Source organism: Monodon monoceros, unplaced genomic scaffold, assembly GCF_005190385.1.
Source record: "Monodon monoceros isolate NGI ecotype Baffin Bay Population unplaced genomic scaffold, NGI_Narwhal_1 Super_Scaffold_7, whole genome shotgun sequence".
NCBI lineage: Eukaryota > Metazoa > Chordata > Mammalia > Artiodactyla > Monodontidae > Monodon > Monodon monoceros.
In genome coordinates this window covers 7,134,061-7,153,586 of record NW_021703784.1, presented here as the reverse complement: position 1 = coordinate 7,153,586, position 19,526 = coordinate 7,134,061, and the positions used below count along the sequence as shown (strand labels likewise).

Sequence of the window (19,526 nt, the reverse complement as noted above, 5' to 3'; positions counted from 1 at the left end):
GGGAGAAGCAGCCGGTCCCTGGGATTCTGAAGGTCTGGGGACTCTGCCGCCCACCAGATGCGCAGCCGGAGGAGGGAGGACGAGAGCCTCATGCGCAGGCCCACCTTGGCCTTGAAGGGACGCCCTGGCAGGGAGGCCAGGGCTTCGTGGCTTCCCCTCTCCTCCTTTAAGCATCCTCTTCCCCCTCACTTCCCTCTTCAAGAGTCCTAGGGCCCAGTAGCCTTTTCTGGTTCCATAGAAAGAAAGGGTGTTCCCCGGCCTGTGTCTCCCTCTCCACGTCTTTCCTGATCTTCTCCCACATCAGCTGGGGAGTCTCCTGTCTTCTGCCCCCGTTTTCTCCTGCCCCTTCCACTTTCTCTGTATTTTCAAGTCAAAGCCTTAGGGGCTTCACCTCCGATCATGGCCACAGCCTCCTCTTTCCAAATTCAACAAGGGCTGGACTGGATGTCAGGAGAGCTGGGTTGTAGTCCTGGCTCTTCCAGCAACTTCCTACTGACCCTGGGCGAGTCCCTCCATGGTCCCAGATCTCCCTGGGTGGGTGGGTTGTGCTACAGTCGCTAGAGTTGCTCACGGTTCTGACAGAGAGGAGTACTGGGCTTTCTGAGAGGCAAGCAGAGCCCCTCATCTGACACCACGAGAGAGCTTCCTATTCTGCCCTTGGATAGGATCCGCCCTGGGTAAGCAATGTGCGTTGAGCAGGTGAGTGGTTCTGGGCTCTTCAGGAGAAATGGGTAATCGGGGAAGGATGGAAAGAGGAAAGGGAATGGGGTGTGTGTGTGTCATGTTTGGGCAGTCCCCCCTGCATATCTCATGGGAAATACCTGCCTAGTGATGCCCCAGATGACAAGGTGGCCCAGCAGTAGGAGGGGTGAGGAAGGAGGGCAAGTGGGTACAGGACGGACAACCCCACTGGTGGCCTCGCCTCCTAGCCCTCCGCTTGGCTGACGTGCCCGGGTCCTAGCCTCCCAGGAGGGACTGTAGCACTGGCCTCGGAGGAGAGGCTGAGAGGTAAGGCTTATGGAACTGCTGGGGATGTGGAGACTCGTGCTCTACGTCAGGATGCTCTGCCTCCTGAGTTCCTTCTCCAGACCCACCTTACCCTTGTGGGTGGCTTTGGGTATTCCTCCATTGCCACTCCTGGCACTAATTAATTACTTAAATTGAAATTGATTACTCCCTATGTGCGAGACACTGGGCTAAAGCCCAGGGACTGGCAAGGAAATGAGGGAGCAGGACCCTTGCCTTCCTGAAGCTAACTCTTAGGTGGGACAGTCTAATGAATAATCACCGGTTAGAGTAAGTGCCACAAAGTAAATAGGCTGGTTGTCACAACGGAGCACAATGGTGGGGGGAAGAGGGGTATCTGCTTTAGGTAAGGTGGTCTGGCAGGACCTCCTGTGGAGGTGACAGGGACACTGAGATGCGCCTGTGTGTTTCTATTGGGAGCGGGAGGGCAGAGGCTATGTCTTATTTACTTTTAAAGCTCCAGTGCTTAGAACAGTGGCTGGCACTTACTATGAAAAATTGGTATTATTTTTATGGTGGGTATTCTTTGCAAGTTTGATGAATAAATAAATGATCTCCTTCCAGCAGTTCCTACTTAAAGCACCATGTACTTAATCACATGAAGACAATTATGTCAAACAAATTTAATAGTCCCATGCCTAGTCTGTCTTTATTTGCACCTTTCTTGACAGCCCTTCATTGATTTTTGTCCATATCTCCATTTGATGCCTCAGATGTGTTGAGTCCAAACAGGAAAGAACACACACACACATATTTCACCAACCACCTCCATTCCTGCAAATGCTGCAAATTCTACCTGAGAAGCTATTACGTGCTCCTAAATAGAGCAAACCTCTCATTAACTATCACATGTCTCCTTAAATGATTTTTTTTTTTTGGCGGTACACGGGCCTCTCACTGTTGTGGCCTCTCCCGTTTCCGAGCACAGGCTCCGGACGCGCAGGCTCAGCGGCCATGGCTCACGGGCCCAGCCGCTCCGCGGCATGTGGGATCTTCCCGGACCGGGGCACGAACCCGCGTCCCCTGCATCGGCAGGCGGACTCTCAACCACTGCGCCACCAGGGAAGCCCCTTAAGTGATCTTTGAATAGTGTTTTCTTTGTATTGCTTTTTGTAGTTTAACGGCACCAGTTGCGTTTACTCTAGCTTATGAGAAACCCGAGACCTATAAAGTTCCTGCTCATTCATTATTTTTCTCTTGCTTCTTCTCAAGCTGTTATTTTTGGGGGGAGTGTAGTGAGGAGGGGAGAGTGGAAGGAAAAGAAAATAAAAAGATACCAAATTAAGGAAACAAATGAAATAGGGGACGACTTCTCCCTGGGTGACAGACACCCTGTTAGATACTGTTAAACAGAACAAACGTGCTTTAATACAGCACTAGTTGGTCTTTTATTTTTATTCTAAATTGCAAATATAGTGCTCACCGCCTTACCTTTGATGGAAGAGGCAGCTAATTGTTCCAATGTCTCACTAATTCTAACACCCGGGAGAAAAAATTATCATTTTTAAAACTCTTCTACCAATTGTTCAGTTTACAGCAAGGAGTGTAGTGCAACGGGGACAGAGATGTCTGTTTCTTGATCTATGTCACAGCTGCGATTCCAGTTCAATTATTAATATGTGGAAGTTATAATCATTTTGAGTATTGGAACAAGATAATTATAAACCATAAAACAGCTCCCCATGCTTGCCGATGCTTTTTTCTTATGTGCAAACATGTTGGAGTTTGGGCATGTGAGCTTTAGAAAGAGAAAAAAATGTGTAATATGGCACTTGGGGTAGTAAGCCTGGCTGGAGTGGGAGCAGAGAAACATTCTTTTCCTTTCCAGGCCCCTCCCGCCTCCCCTCCTCAAGCCCCCCACCCCTCCAGAGCCAAAGCTTACCCACCCCCCCGGCATCCCTCCTTCTGTCCCAGTGACTCACCCGCCTCTTATCCTGTCTCCTCTGTTAGCTGAGATTTGTAACTCCTCACACATGGTGGTTTCACTTGCTTACCACCCCCTTGTCTCCTTGTTTACCCAGAAGCAGAAGCAGCTACTGTATGTGCTGTTGTGTGTGAGCCTGAATATGTGTGTGTGGGGGGGGTGGGGGCATTTGGGAGGGGCGAGAATCACAGGCACAGAGGAAGGCGGGGCTGGGGCTTAGCCGCTCTGTTACCTCCTGGCTATTGCCGTTGTCTCTGTTGCCTTTTCCTTGATTCTCAGTTTGTCTTCACTGGCGGAGGGTATACATTGGGGTAGAGCATTCCTAACCAGGTCGACCACAGTCAGTTGAAAGGAATAACCCGTCTATATGGATTGTGTGTGTTTGAAGAGGGGACTTAGAGAGAAGAGGCATTGTTCTGGCATCTTCCCTTTTTAACAAGAAAAAAACAGTTTAAAATGCTGCCTCAGCTTAGTTGTTGCACGAAGTAAGGCTAACTGTCCTCAGGAGTCACCTGGTGCTGGTCGTGTTTCCAAGTCCTCCTCTAGTCCTCCCTGACTTTCTTCCTTCCTTCTTTACTTGAACAAAATCTAAGGAGATATTAAGGCTGCATTTATTTTTCTTACCATTTTCCTAACCTCTGGTTCAGAGTATTACCATCGTTCATTTCTGCTATGGCAAAAATATGGATTGAATTGTGTTCCCCTGCTGCACCCCCCCCAACACCGCTCCTATGTTGAAACCCTAACCCCTAATTGTGACTGTATTTGGAGATACGGCCTTTACAAAAGTGTTAAGGTTAAATAAGGTCATAAGGGTAGGGCCCTGATCTGATAGGATTAGCGTCTTTGTAAGAAGAGACACCAGAGCTCTCTCTCTCTCTCTCTCTCTCTCTCTCTCTCTCTGCCATGTGATGACTCAGTGAGAAGGTTGCTGTCTGCAAACCAGAACGAAAGCTCTCACCAGAACCTGACCATGCTGGCACCCTGATCTTGCACTTCCAGTCTCCAGAACTGTGAGAAAATAAATTTCTGAGTTTAAGCCAGTCTATGGTATTTTGTTATGGCAGCCCAAGTCACTTGTGAAAATTTGGAGGGAGTCAAATCGTGTTCATCAGCCTTGTGATATGATTATTTTTAGGCCCCAAGATCTTGAGTCAGTATCCTTCTACTGAGGTCAGGCACTCAGAGCTTGAGCTTTCAAATCCAGTCCAAGTCCTGACTTTTTGGCACCCCTGTTCCCTGTGACCCTCATTTCAGCTTCTCTAATGAGCATTGCCAGCAAGAGAATGTGTCTATTCAGCACCATGGACAGAGGCATGCTGTCAGTTTCTACAAATTAGATGTTACTGCCTCGGCTCTCAAGAACGTGGTGTTGGGAAGGGAGGGGTAGACTGCGAAAGAGAAAAGTCAGGAAGGGATACTGGCTGGTTGGATGCAGAAAATGCAACCCTCAACCCTGGCTGTGCTCAGCCACGGAGCTCCGACAAAGAGGAAGTAGCTTCTTGAGGCTCTTGCCTTCTTACACAGACAGGCATTGAAACGGGGGAGGTGATAGTCTTTATGTTTAATTGTGCTGGCTTAACAGCTGTCAAACTGTCAGTATGATGTGTGCTGGCAACAAACCTACAGCGGGTGAGAAATTAGGTCTGGGGAGCACATGGGGTTGTGAGTGTCATGGTCTGTGGGCTGGGAGGAGAGCCAGCTAAGGACCATAGGAAGAGGGAGCCATGCTATGGCCTAACTTTAGGGCTGAGATGGTACAGGTGAGCTGCCTTTTCCATGCCTGGAATGGGAATGAGGCTACAGGGACCCTGGTCCTTGAGTGGGGAGGGGCCCAGCTCATGGCAAGCTGGGCTGGTGAGAAGCCAGGGTTTCATTTGTCTGACTTTACTGAATAAGTGGCCTCCCCAGCCATTGCTTACCTACTTTTGAATCCTGACAAACGGTCTGTGGCATCTGATGGAGAGGCTTATGAACTGCATGGAGACAGATGGCTGGGGATGAGGAGATTGGCTCTTTATTACAGCAGGCCCGTAAGTGACAGCACTCCTCTCACATCCTAGCCTCCACATCAATGTCAATACCTTCCTCCAGCCTTCTGTGGCCCAGTCAAACCTCAGAGGAAAAACCCAGTGCTAGAGGAAGGCAGAATGGCCTATGAGTAAGTGGGAGAGGTAGGGCCAATGGAGTCAGAAAAGAGGGCAGTTTTTCGAGGGGAAGTTCTTTGAGAATAAAAGCTCTGCCTTATTCTTGTATAGTATCCTCCCAAATGCCCCGTGAGGTGCCGTTAATTCAATAAGCATCCAAGAAATGTGAATGATTAAGGAAAAGGGCAGAGAGGTCTGGATGAGAAAAGATAATAGAAGCAGATTTAATTGCACTGGGTGGGTAAGTGAGGAACGAAAGGAAACAAAGAGAGAGGAAGAGAAGGAGGGGGCACCAAGGGAGGAGGGAAGGTAGCGTGTGAAGAATGCTCGAGAATCAGCACACAGTGTTTCGGGCATTAGGTGCTCTTCCCCGTGTTACTATCTGAACAGCTTCATGGAAACCAAACTGATGTGCCCACTGTCCTTTCTGAAATGGCCCAGGCTCTTTTCCTGGTACCATAGTTGTAGGGCATAACTTCTTCCCTCCCCATTTCCCCTGAGAGGGCGGGTTCTCACTGACCTTCATTCATTCTCCGAAACTTGTCCTTGGCCATGTAGCCCAGCACCAGACAGCATCCTCTCTTCTGGAGGCCCAGCTCTGGAAGAAAAGCAGAGGTCGGTGAGGCGGGACTGGGTCAGGGGTCAGTGCAAGGGATGTAAAGCTTGTTGCTCTTATAAACAGGGCTACTTAATTACTTGACAAACATTTAGAAAGCACTTACTATGGTCCAGACATAATTTAAGACCAATAATTTCATCCTTTGCTCCTCACAACAGCCCTCTGAGGTATATGCCATTGTTATCCCCATTTACAGACATATTAAGCAGGCAGCCTTAGGTGAAAGAGCTGGTAGGTGGCACAGCCGGGATTTTGAACACAGGCAGCCTGACTCCAGCGTCCATGTTCATAACCATTACTCTATAGGTTCACGAGGCCCTATATATCCCAGGCATAGGGACTATGCTCTGATCACACTGGGATTGTTGTCAAGCCAGAGAAGACGCAGAGTCCAACCAGCGGTGTCCAGGATGGAACAGTACAACTAGACACAGTGGCCAAAGGAGTGATTGGGTAAATTTGGAAGAAGACACAGGGGTCAAGGTGTAGGTAGAAGGAGTCTATCTTTTGGGAGAGAGTGAATTTCTGGGGCTGGGGATCCCTGTTCATCCTTATATTCAGGTGCAATTCAGCATTGTCATCTGGCACTTATGAGGTGTAAACACAGTGTAGAGCACAGGGGTGGGGATGGCTGAGAGACGTAAGACATAGGCTCTGGTCCCACAAGACTTTGACCCAATGGAACAACAGGTTGGAACAACAATTCCAGGTAGCAAAAGCAAGAGACCGTTTTCTCCCCCACGATATTTTGTAAATCAGTGCTCATTGTGTGTGAGCGTTGGACTGGAGTACCTCAGCCAACCGGGCAAGATTTCCTCTCTGGTATTTATCCTTTCTTCCTCACCTGTCTTCAGCACTTGTGGGCTTTGAAGCAATTCCACACCAAGTTTCTCTTTTGACCCCCACAACGACTGCATGAGGTAGGCAGGTCGGTTATTACTATTCACATTACGCAGATGAGAAAATTGAAGTTCAAGGATGATAAGTGACTACCCATGATTATTGTAGACTCCCCGCCCCTCCCTCTTTGCTTTGGAGTCATACAAATGTGGCAGCTGCCATAAACTGGGTAAATGGATAAGGGGTATGATTTCTGGAGGTGGGGACGTGCCTGCGGCTCCTTCCAGGCTTTGCTAGCTTTCTGGACGCCCAGATACTCTCTCCATCGGTTTCTTAGAGAAGGAGGTTCCGCCTGAGGGGTGTGTCATGTCGCAGCTTCTCCCACGACACTGGGTGTTCCTCTGAGCCCTAGACAGTCTGCATCTAGGCTGTCAGAGCATAGAGAGGCTGGGCTCGTTCTGCCCCCTACCCCTCCACCCACCTCTTGTGGCCCAGGCCCAGCCTCTCTGGGCAGCAGGATGAAAGGGCCCAAGAGACACGGCTAAGTCGAGCTCAGGGGCTCCAGCCCCAGAGGAAAACAAAGTGTGGTGGGCGGTCGCAGAAGCCATGGCCCAAGGAGGTCGCAGGCTTTGATCTCCTGATTCTTTAAAGGGGTTTATTGACTATCAGTAAAGAGCAGAGAAGCAGATCTGAGCGTGCCTTTTCCAAAGGCACTCACTTCTCTTCCTTTCCCTCCACGCTTGTCTGAAGGCACGGCCAAAACGCCCTCACTTCAAACAGCCTTACATCTCAGGCGCTCAAATTGACGATGTTAAGTTCCCTCATCCAAGGCCTTGGCCCTTTCTTCAGGGGCTCCTGCTCTGTTGAAAGCCGTGCGGATCAAAGGCCCTTTGATGTTTACTTACTATATTTGTGGATCCTTTCTAACAACCACCTTCAAGAGGCAGGAATGTGGCATGCCAGGAGGGGGCCAGCGGAAGCCCAAGCTGTGGGGAGGCTCTGAGCTCCAGCAGACAATAGCCTCTTGCCTGGCGCTGTATTGAAACCTCAACATGCTGACGACAGGCAGAGTTAACCAGCCCATTATAATTGCACATATTGTTCATCATCACAATGATACAATTGCTGATGGTTCCTATTCTATTTTCCACTGACTTCTCATGCTCACCTGAAGCACATCTGTAGCAGCTCCTAATGAGAAGCGGAGCCTGGGCTCTTGCATCGAGTCCAGGAACGAGCCCAGGTGGGCACTGAGGGGTGGAGGGCAGCAGACGCTGGGTGGATTTTGGCCCGTGTTCGTGCTGGGCTTCCTGGACAGTCCCCTCGACTCTCAAGGAAATGGAAGAAGCACGATTCTCCTAAAGATTTCGAGACCGGGGACAACCTGTTGACTCTGTGTTATCTGGGCTGGCTGTCTCTGCCACTGCAACCGACCCTGTCCTATGTCATATATAATATGCCCCCAGGGGGAATCGCCCAAGGAAAGAGGCTGCACATATGCACGGTTATTATAAGTAAGAGTCTCACCGACCATGTTTGACTTTTGCAAATGAGCAGGAAAAGAAGTTTTTAAAAAAAACCTGATTAATAAAAGAAATGGAGGACCAGGCAATTTCTCAATGTATTTGGCTCATTTAATTTGACACTTGTGGGTTAGTCTTAATTATTTAGGCGGCTACATTACAAGGCCCTAATAAGCACACTGCAGAAATTTATTAAGTGAGAGGGCTCTCTGACTGAGTCTTTACTGAGAAGTGGGGAGAAGCCACTGGGATCTTTATAAGAAAGAGCAGGTTGGGGGATCAGCGAAGTGGGAATTATCTAGCTATCCATATATGAAAATTTGGGGTGTTCTTGGGAGAGATATTGCAGAGCTAAATTAGAGGTCATTGTTTCCACATGAGGAAGCAGGCCAGGGCCCAAAGTGAGGGAGGGGAGGAGAATCTAGAAACACAGGTGTGGAGGATGGGTGTGGTCAAAGATACTGACCAGAGAGAGAGCTGGGGGGAAGCAGGAACCTATGGCATCCTCTTGGGAAAACGCCACCAAGCCAGATCAACCAGGCTATTACGGGAGAGATGAAAGAATGTGATAGAAAGAACAATCATTGTGAATCAATTGTGAATTGATTGTCAATCAATCAGTTGTGAATCAATCAAAAGTGAATCAATCATTCACTTTGTGATCTAGACCAGCCACCAGACTGCGACCTTCCTTGTCACGTGGCATGGGACCGATGGTGGAGTCAGGGTCCTAGATGCCTGTTTTAGAACAGCAAGATGATGGGGTCTTCCCCACGTAGACTTTGGGGCTGCAGCCTTTGGCTGAGGACTACTCAGTAGCAGAACCACCAGAGGCACCGAACGTACCCGTGGGAAATGATGAGCGCGAATGGAGTCATCCTGGCTTGAAGGACAGTTCAGAGCAAAGAAGGTCAGTGTCGCCTGCAGATGGGGATGTGGAGGCCGCTGTCTCAGGAGAACAAAGAATTAGGGAACGCTGCTACACAATGAAACATTTCCTGGGAAGCGGTGTGTTTCTTAGGGAGAAGTCCAGATTGCACCCCAGGAACTCCCGGCCTCTAGACTGAGCAACAGAAGGGCGAGGATAGTGCCTTTTTAGGCTCAGAGTCCTTAGCCCTAAGCACAGTGCCTGGCACGTGGCAACGGATCAGGAAAAGTCTGATTTAATGGAAGAGATGACTAAGAAATAATGGGTAGTAATCAGTTCTCCCCGACCCGGGCCAGAATGGAATCAGGAGGGCTTAACCCTGGCACAGTGGATTAGGTAGATGCAGATGGTCTGAAGTGAATGAACATCGTAATTCATCAGAACAGGAGTCTGGGAAGCGTGAGGTTTCCTCTCGGGAGGAATAAAGAGGGATGGCTTCCTAAATGGAACGGCTTTCCTTCAGTTTCAGAGGGTGAGGATGGGACTTTTTCTAGCCCAAGGATTCCTTTATTCTTACGAGTAATCATAATGATAGTGCAGTGATATTACCTCACATTTGTGGGATACTTATTTTTTCACGATGCTGTCATACTATCTTATTGGGTGTTCACAGTAGCTCTGTGAAGCATGCAAGGCGGAAATGATTTCCTCCGTTTTGGTTTCAGAAACAGGCTCAGAGAAGTAAAATGACAACTCAAGGCCAAAGCACAGTTGGTAACAGTGCTCAGGCTAGAATCCAGGTCTGATTTCTGGCTAATTCTTAGGGCAGCTTCCGGGATCCCAGGGCTGCTGATGCCATGATTCAAGACAGAGAAGAGATAGCAGAGATCAGTGGTCCTGGCTGGAACCGTGGGGTGAACTGTGACCCCCCCCCAATCCGATGTTAAAGTCGTAACCTCAATACCTCAGAATGTGCCTTTATCTGGACAAAGAGACTCAACCGAGGTAATCAAGTTAAAATGGTCATTGGGCAGCCCTAATCCAATATGACAGGTGTCCTCATAAACAGGGGAAATTTGGGACAGACACACATATAAACATGGAGACGGCCATCAATAAGCCAAGAAGGGAGGCCTAGAACATGGCCTTTCCTCACAGCCTTCAGAAGGACCCAACTCTGCCAACATCTTTTGTGGACTTCTAGCCTCCAGAACTGTTAGGCAATACATTTTTTTTTTTTTTTTTTTTTTTTGCGGTACGCGGGCCTCTCACTGCTGTGGCTTCTCCTGCTGCGGAGCACAGGCTCCAGATGCGCAGGCTCAGCGGCCATGGCTCACGGCCCCGCCGCTCCGCGGCGTGTGGGATCCTCCCGGACCAGGGCACGAACCCGTGTCCCCTGCATCGGCAGGCGGACTCCCAACCACTGCGCCACCAGGGAAGCCCCTAGGCAATACATTTTTGATGTTTAAGACACCCAGTCTGTGGCTTTTTGTCACATCAGCCCTAGCAAGCTAACATAGACAGGAAGAGGGGAGAAGCTGGTCTTCTATAGGACCTGGCTATTTCCATTGGCCAAGACTCTGACTCCCATCCCTTGGTCACAGGGGATGCAGGGAGTAGCATCGCACAACCACTCAAAAGGCTTGGGAGAGGCACCAACTGATTGGAGAGCGGCCAGAGGGGCTGCTAAGATGGGACAATGGGGGTGGGTGGGAAAGAGGGCGGGTGGGGAGGGAGGGCAGCTATGGGTCTTGGTGGCAACCTGGGATGCTGTAAGCATTCCTGCTGCCAGCGTGAGGATGACATTGGCTAGAAGAGTGCTTGCTTATTGCCCCAGCCAGAAACAAATGAGCTGTGAAGTGACCACGGATTGAGCTGGTGACAACGGACAGGTACCAGGTCCTTCTCCCTCACCATTTCTTTCTTTCTTTTTTAAAATTTTTATCGGAGTAGAGTTGATTTCCAATGTTGTGTTAGTTTCAGGTGTACAGCAAAGTGAATCAGTTATACATATACCCACTCTTTTTTAGACTCTTTTCCCATATAGGCCATTACAGAGGATTGAGTGGAGTTCCCTGTGCTATACAGTAGGCCCTTATTAGTTATCCATTTTATATATAGCAGTGTGTGTGTGTCCATCCCAATCTCCCAATTTATCCCTCCCTCCCTTTACCCCCTCGTAACCATAAGTTTGTTTTCTACATCTGTAACTCTGTTTCTGTTTTGTAGATAAGTTCATTTGTACCCGTTTTTTAGATTCCACATATAAGCAATAACACTCAGTATGACAATCTCTAGGTCCGTCCATGTTGCTGCAAATGGCATTAGTTTGTCCTTTTTTATGGCTATCCCTCACCATTTCTGAGGCTACTCGGTGCATCTGGGGGCCCTTCTGCCCCCAACGTGCCCAGTCACAGTGGTACAGGGGTGCCTGCTGAGGACTAACACTTTACCACCTGAAGCTGTTAGATGGAGCAGGTCCCCAGAAGCCTACCTAACAAGAAATAGAGCATGATGGGTAGGCAGTTTGGTGTGGATACAGCAAAGATTTCGGGAGAAGAGAAAGTGAGATGAGGCAGGAGACAGAGTCAGGGACCGGACCTGGAGGACCTGGTGAGCCTTGCCTAGGAGTCTGGACTTTTCCTACAGAATGCTTAGCAGAAGAAAGGCCAAACTTGCATCTTATAAAGACCATATTAGCAATGGGGCAGATGTGGCTGGGAGAAGGTAAGACCAGACAAGGGAGCGCAGCTGGGAGACTGTGGAACACTCCTGGCGGGAGGCGATGGGCTGACATGTGCCCCCTCTTCCTGCTCTCCCAAGACAGCCTGAGAGGAGAAAGCAGGTGAAAGGACCCTGGGCTTCTCAGAGGGACATTCAGAGCTTCCACATCCCTGCCACCTTGACCCAGGAGAGCAGTGCAGGGGCTGAAAATAGCTCCCCAGATGGTTCCAGAGAGCGGGTGGAGAAGACGTCAGCTGGACCTGGCTGGAGTCACAGGGGAGCCCTGGGGGGTAGGGGAGGCCACGTGTGCTGTAAAACCACCACTGCCAGCTGGAGCCTCACTTCAGCCCTTAACAGTCCTCAGGGCTTCTCCGGGCTTCAGTTTTCTCATCTACGAAATATGGATACTGGTAGTAAAACCCTTCTCACATGGTTGCCATGCAAATCCAATGAGACAGCATTTGATGAAAAGGGCCTCCTCGAATGAAGTACTGATGAGGGAGAGTTCAGGAAACAGAAACAGAATATCAGACTGGGGTTTAGAGATCATCAAATCCCCTTCCTTCCCCTCCTTTTTTTCTTTTTTTTTAAACAGCTATGAAAGGGGAGACTCAGGGAGGTGAAATACCCTGTCCAAGGTGATATAATGAGCTGTTAGGTGGCATCTTTGAAGGTCAGTGTGGCAGAGACAAGTCAGCTGGGCTGGAGGAGTGAAGTGAGTCAGGAGGACCAGCCAGGGGGTGTCACAGGCGAGGCCACAGGACCAGAGGTGCTGGCGACTGAGAGGAAATGGTGACTCGGAGAGATGTTCTTGACCGAGACAATGGGGCTAAGCATCAGAGTGGCTTAGTCAGAGGAAGGGGACAATGGCAACCACAGGGTCTTTAGTGGGGAAGACTGCAGGAAGTGAGGGGGCTGGGTCAGAAGTGATTGACAGGGCTTCCTTGGTGGCGTAGTGGTTAAGAACCCGCCTGCCAACGCAGGGGACACTGGTTCGATCCCTGGTCCGGGAAGATTCCCACATGCTGCGGAGCAACTAAGCCTGCGTGCCACAACTACTGAGCCTGCACACTAGAGCCTGCATGCTGCAACTACTGAGCCCACGTGCCTAGAGCCCGTGCACTGCAACGAAGGGTAGTCCTGCTCACTGCAACTAGAGAAAACCCACACACCACAACGATGACCCAAAGCGGCCAAAAAAAAAAAAAAAAGGAAGTGATTGACAAAGGAAGCCTATGAGGTTACATGTGACAACAGTGCATTTTGGACTTCCTGTGTTTGAAGGATCCCCAAGTGAACAGGTCCTGGATGATTACATGAGCACAAGTTCAGATCCGAAGAAATACATTTTTAACCAGCTTCACTGACCTCAGAGAGCAAATATGTTGATCTGTAGACCAATTCATAATGTGATGAATTATGTAAAAAGCAGTGGGATGATACAGGTAACCTCTGCTATCGTACGGCTACCACCCCTCCATAACCAGCAAGTATTTACAAAATGTGGCAGCTATAAAATCCAACCCACAAACACTCGAGAGGCACGATGCTCAAGACAAAAGTATGTAACACAAGCTTCCTCTCCCAATGAGATTATGATCCAGTTGGTTATGTAAGGCATACACCTGTGAAAAGGTAGAGTCAAAGACAAGCAATGGTTCAGTTAAAGAAGCGTCATGAGGCAGGGCTGGAGTCATTTCTACATGAACGGCAATAATTGCTGTAGGGGTCCCGAGGAGGAAAAAGGAGCTCAGGTGGTGGGGTGGCCCTCCTAAAGGACCTGAGGGGCTGCAGATTTGTCTGGGGTTTGCCTTGGTTGGGTGTCTGTACCCATGGCCTCTCTCGTAAGTGTTCATCACAAGCCATTCTGCCCGGTGGTAGCCCCCTGGTGGCAGGATGCTGGAGTCTCACGTTTGGCAAGTTCTCACTATGATTCTGCTAAACTGCTTTCTGCATCGGGTCTGCCTAGTCCTGTTTTCAGCATAATTGCTCACATCTCAGGCAATAAAGGTGCCCATAAATCATGCAAAGATCACAGTTTTCTGATCAACCTCTCTAGGAAAGAGTCCTGAAGAGTGGAATAGTAAAGGTTTATCAATCCTGTCTAGTGCGTGGCTCTGGGCCTCTAGGACAAGTAATACATGTTTAATAGACCAATAATACCTGTTTCATAATTTTTGAATTGGATTGCTTGCTAATGCTAAGTTTATTAAAGCACTATAAACTTTACATTGTTGTAAAGACATAATTGCTCTTTCATTGCTTATTTAATGAGTTAATTATATCAGAACTAAGTTTTTCACTGTTCATGTTAAGTATCAATTAGTTCTCTTAAACAATTGATTTGTATTTAATTAACTATGCTATTACATACCAATTAAATTCTTCTAAGAGAAATCTGAAACACATGTGGTCTTAAATTAAATTTTTTAAAACAATGAATTACAGAAAAAGCTCACATCTAAGGCTTCCCTGGTGGCGCAGTGGTTGAGAGTCCGCCTGCCGATGCAGGGGACGCGGGTTCGTGCCCCGGTCCGGGAAGATCCCACATACCGCGGAGCGGCTGGGCCTGTGAGCCATGGCCTCTGAGCCTGTGCATCCGGAGCCTGTGCTCCGCAACGGGAGAGGCCACAGCAGCGAGAGGCCCGCGTACCGCCAAAAAAAAAGCTCATATCTAGTGACCCTCTTTTAGGAAGAGTTGGCAATCGTTGTGATAATTCCAAAATATTTTTGTGGCCACCAGCCCATCCTCACTACCTCCTGCAGGGAGCAAGGCTCCTTCAGGCCCCAGATGGTAAGCGCCATGCGGCTCCCTACAATAGCAAGGACCAACATCGCGGCAGCCCTTTGCCAGCCCCCGCCTTCTCAGCTGCCTCCGCCATGCCATTTACTGCCTGGCATGGCCCTACCCCAGTGTGGCCAAGGCAGGCAGCATATCCGCAAATTCCTCACCACCAGCTCTGGTGCCCATGACTGTCTGTGCTGTTCCTGGCCCCAGATCCCATGTGTCTGCAGGGTCCCATGTGGTCCCCAGTCCTCCGGCTTCTCCAAATCTCTGCTCACTGCCCTGAGTCTGTACCTCGTGGGCAGGAAAAAGACAGCCCTGGGCATTTACTTTCCTCTTCTTGTTTCACCCTCACACAGACGTTATGAAGCTAGGTATTACTATTCCTGTCTTTGTTTATAAAGAACTGGACATTTTAGATGGGTAAGGAGTTTGCCAGGGTCCCTCAGCTGTGAGTGGTGAAGCTTGGGCACACCTGTGTGACTGACTCCGTGCCTGGTGGCTTCCCTGCTGGTCTCCCTTCTCTGTGAGATACGACTCCTCACCTACCCTCAGATGCTGCCTGGGGGGTCTTTCTCCCAGCTGATTAATCGCTTAGAGTTCCAACGCGGCCACCAGCTGACCCCGGACGTGGCCTTGCTCTGGGCCACTTGGGCATCAGTGCAGCCCCCAGGGTCAGCAGGGTCCACCGCACCCCTCTGCACCCTGGAATTGGGACACTGGCTGCCCGCCCCTCCCCTGGGGGCTGGGCATGGCCTCGCCTTGCCCCTTTCCACTGGCTGGTATCACCCACCGTGGGGCCAAGCTCACTTAATTCACCAGTGCAATTAAAGTTGCCATTTACTGATTATTTATGATTGATTAGTCTCTGGGCTGAGTACTTTGCATGCATTATTTTCTATCGTAAAAATTCTGTAAGGTAAGTACTATTATTGTTCCTAATAATAGGAAACTGGTAATCCAAAAGAATTCACTCAGGGTCAAACAGCTAGTAAATGTGGAGGCCAAGGAAACTGACTATAAACGAGGTTCTTCGCGCTACTAGTATACTCTTTTTCTGAGAGGTGCAGGGAATCGGGGGGAGGTTTAATAATGTTGGTGGAGAAATCTTATGGGAAGCAGTTTTATCACATGTACAAGAAAACCTCAGCCATCTCTGATTCAGGATATCTAATCCCAGTGCTTAATTGCTCTGTGGAGGAGCATGACAGAGAAACGAGATCATGAAGGCCACCCCTCCACGCCCTGGCCTGCCATCAATCTGCTTATACTGTGAGGAACGGGGACTGCTGAAGCCATAGGCCTGGAAGGCTTTTAGACTTTTCCTAAGAGCAAGCTGGGGGTTGGTGACTAATGTTTGAACGGGGCTGATGCTCGAGAGCTGTGGCCCTGCCCCTGGGTATGCTCAGCCTGGTACATGCAGTTAATTACGCTGGGAGGCCAGGCAGAAAGAGGGCATCTCTCCTCTCTTTTTTCTAGTAGGACCAAAAAAGTCCCCGATGACTAAGGCTGAGGGCGGTGGGAGGCCTGCAAGGTCTCCCCACGTCCACGTGCTCCCACCCCGTCCCCTGCCCTTCTCTTCAATACCAGATCTAAAGTCAGAAGGCAGAGCCCCCATAAGAGGCTGTGAATGTAAGACTGATTTGTGGTTTGCTATTCACACAGGTTCGTAGCACCGTTGATCAGGTGGGGCTCAGGAAAGTTAGGTAATTTTTCTGAAGTCACACACCTGGGAAGGGGAGGAGTCAGGATTAAAATCCAGATCCATTTGATCCCAGAGCCCAGGCTGTGCCCTTCTGCCAGGATGCAGCCTAGATGCTGCGCACACAGCTCAGGTGACCCGCACAGACCCCAGTGGGAGGAAGGGGACCACGTGTGTCCAGAGGGTGCTGGCCAATTAGGTCAGAACTGCCAGGCGGTCTGGGGGCTCTGAGAAGCCCTCATGGGAGCCAGGTCCCTGGGGAGTCCATGCCTGGAGAAGGAAGGGTGGCCTCCAGAGAGGCAGGGGGTGAGGGCAGGGCAGGGAAGCATGGAGGGGCGGGAGTGGGGGTGGAGGACGGCAGGAGCAGTGCTGCTGTTTAGTTTTGCGCTTACAACCCCCCCGTCACCCATTTATGGCCCAAATAAAATCATAAAGGCTGAGGAAGAACCAGGAGGGTCCCATAAAGGCCATGAGCTGGATTTAAAGCATTTCTCACTGGAGTCAGGCGGGGATGGCCAGACTTTGTCCTCAAGCCCACATCCCACTGGACAGGGCTGGGGTGGAGGGACTCGTCAGTTCTCACCTGGCACAAGGGAAGAGGGCAGAGAGAAGGGAAATGTGTCCGAGGAGTGCGGGGAGGGGAGGGTCTTTTAGGGTCTTGGGATGGAAGGGGGTAGACTAGGCCTCAGTGAGCTGGAGGGCGCTTCCTCCACTTTCTGGGTAGAAAAGCAGGACAGGGGGGAGGCCAGGTGGTGGCACGTTATTGTCCCCAGGCCAGGCCAGTCACAGCTGCCTTGTTCACAGTCCGGTCACCATGCCTTGCCTGGCTGCGTGGGCTGTGTCCATCCAGAAGCTGCACACCTTCCCCTGGGGCAGAGGGGGAGAGTGTGGGTGAGTGTGTAGCCCTCCTGACTCTGCCCCTCCGTCCACACTTCCGACCTAGGGCTGTCCACTAGCGCATCGTGACTTGGGCCGTTTTGCGGGTGAGGCTGGCGAGGAGGGGAGGGTCAGGCTTGGCCAGATCTCGGCCCCTAGGGCAGTGCCCAGCTTCCCGCCCACCCAGCGTGGCAGTAAAGTTGATGGTAGGGTCTGCAGAGGAGCCGGCGGGGACGGCAGGGAACCCTGCTGTCCTCCCTTTACTGCAATCCTCCTTGAGCTCCACACACCCCATTACAGCTCTGTACCTTGTAATTAAATCAAATCTGCCAGTTACCTGTCAGCATGGCAGCAATTCTAGCTCCCTGGAGGCTTTCTTTGTTTATTTTTATTCATTTATTTATTTAGTAATTATTTATCTAGCTACATGGGGTCCCTAGCCCCATGTTTCTCTTGCCGTCAAAAAGCACAGATGTGGACAGGAGAGGGGCAGGCGAGGAAGACAGAGTGAGGCAGGTCCACCGGCTGAGCCGTTTCTGGGGGATACCTCTGGGAGTGGGTTAGGGTGAATGCCACAGGCTGGTTCTAATCCCCTGTTCTTGTCCAAGGTGCCTTATGGAAGGTCCACTATTTCCAGAAAGCTCCATGGAAGCCCCTTGCCCCTAAGGGACTTGAACATGGGTCTGAGAATATGGCTGTGACTGGGTATCAGGACTAACACACTTACAGGGCTTGGCAGGCTTAGAAGCACCCGTCAGACACAAGGTCTCCTTGAGCCTCACCATACCTGAGACAGCCCCAGAGGAGGGTACAGAGGATCAGAGAGGCTCTGCAACTTGCCCCAAGTCGCCCAACTGGTGCTGGCAGAGCTAAGATTTGCACACAAGGCTTGGGGTAAAACCAAGCCTCCCCACCTCCCCCCAGAGTCCCAGATCCAAGCTGGCAGCCCAGCAACAGAAATCAAAGCACCTTTCTTCTCTTTAATGATAACCTTTCAGCAGTGAGGGGGTGGAGGAGAGCCTGAGAGCTTTGATTAAGGAATCAACCTCAAACAGTTCCAGGGTAGCGATTTTGAACCACCAGCCATCACTTAGTAAGAACATGAAAGTTTATTTATCACGAGGCCAGCCCAGCAGGAGGCTGATTGCTAATAGGCGTGCCAGGGGCTGCTAGAGCTCTGCACACATCAGTTGCCAAGCCCCGGAGAGGTGACCCCATTCGGGGCTATCAACTTGGCAACCCTGCCTTGCCAGGGAGAGGGCGAGGTCGCTGGGACGGTGTGAGAGAGGGAGAGGAAGGCGCATCCTTGCATATCACGGTGGGAGAATGGGAAGGAATTCCAGACTCCAGCTGACACCTAAACCATTCTCCCCTCAAGAGAAAATGGTATTTGTTCACCACATGCTGGCTGGGTCACCCATGGGCTGTTTACTACTTCTGGGAGCAGGCATGGGTGGTACCAGGAAAGACCTGGACCACTTCTCCTCTGTCTGGGGGAAATGGAGCTCAGAAGTTTCAGTACACATGGGCGGTGGGATCCATGATCCCAACAGGTGTGACCTGTTGCCCATAAGAAACCACCAGGGACCTTGACTCGGGCTCCGGCCAGTCCACAGAGGACATCACAGCCATGGGAAGGAGGCTGGTGGCTCAGATCTGACCTGCAGGAGGATTTATACCTCTGATTAATCTGGAGAAGGTTCTCTGGCCGGAGGGCACAGTGAGGTGGGCTAGTCTAAGACACAGAGGGGCCTTTAAACCCAGGGACCTGCTGAGCAGGAAGTCCTGAGCTGTCCTGGCTTACAGGCTTTGGACGGAACAGCCAGGTCATCTCCCTGCTCCTGAGACAAAGGGAAGCCAGCCCAGGAAGCTTGGACCATTGACCCCACGGTCCGTGGGACTTGTCACACAGTAGTGTGGAGCCTTCCACTGTCCCTGGGCTCTTGATCTGAGGGTCCACCTTCATCGTTTCCTTGATCTGTGGAATGCAGACCTCCTGACCTGTGGTGAGGATGGGAGACTGATGAAGAGCGCTGGGAGGTAAGGAGAGGTGTGTCCCTATTACCTGTCCAAAGGCACGCAACCAAGGCTGGGTGCCTTGCAAGTGCCCCATACGTGAGAGTTAGCTAGAACAGTAACATAATATACCGTTACAAAGAGCAGGGGCGGACTTCCCTGGCGGTCCAGTGGCTCGGACTCTGTGCTTCCAATGCAGGGGCACAGGTTCGATCCCTGGTCGGGGGACTAAAATCCCACATGCTGCGTGGCATGGCCAAAAAGAAAAGAGCTGGGGTGTGCTACAAGTCAAGACAAGGATAACATTCTCTAGGGACTTCCCTGGTGGTCCAGTGGTTAAAAATCTCCTTCCAACCCAGGGGACGTGGGTTTGATCCCTGGCTGGGGAACTGAGATCCCACATGCCACGGGGTAACTAAGCCTGTGCACTCTAGAGTCCATGTGCCATAACTTTAGAGAAGCCTGCGTGCTGCAAT

General features: G+C 50.5%; 1 protein-coding gene across 2 annotated transcripts in view; it reads right to left on the bottom strand.

The window, feature by feature from the left end:
• Positions 1-19,526, bottom strand: part of KIRREL3 (kirre like nephrin family adhesion molecule 3) — a 547,075-nt gene that overhangs the window by 119,298 nt on the left and 408,251 nt on the right. For both annotated transcript variants that reach the window (XM_029208639.1, XM_029208638.1), the window contains exon 2: positions 5,618-5,695. In XM_029208639.1, coding sequence (XP_029064472.1) covers positions 5,618-5,695 — 78 coding nt within the window. The remainder of the gene's footprint in view (positions 1-5,617; positions 5,696-19,526) is intronic.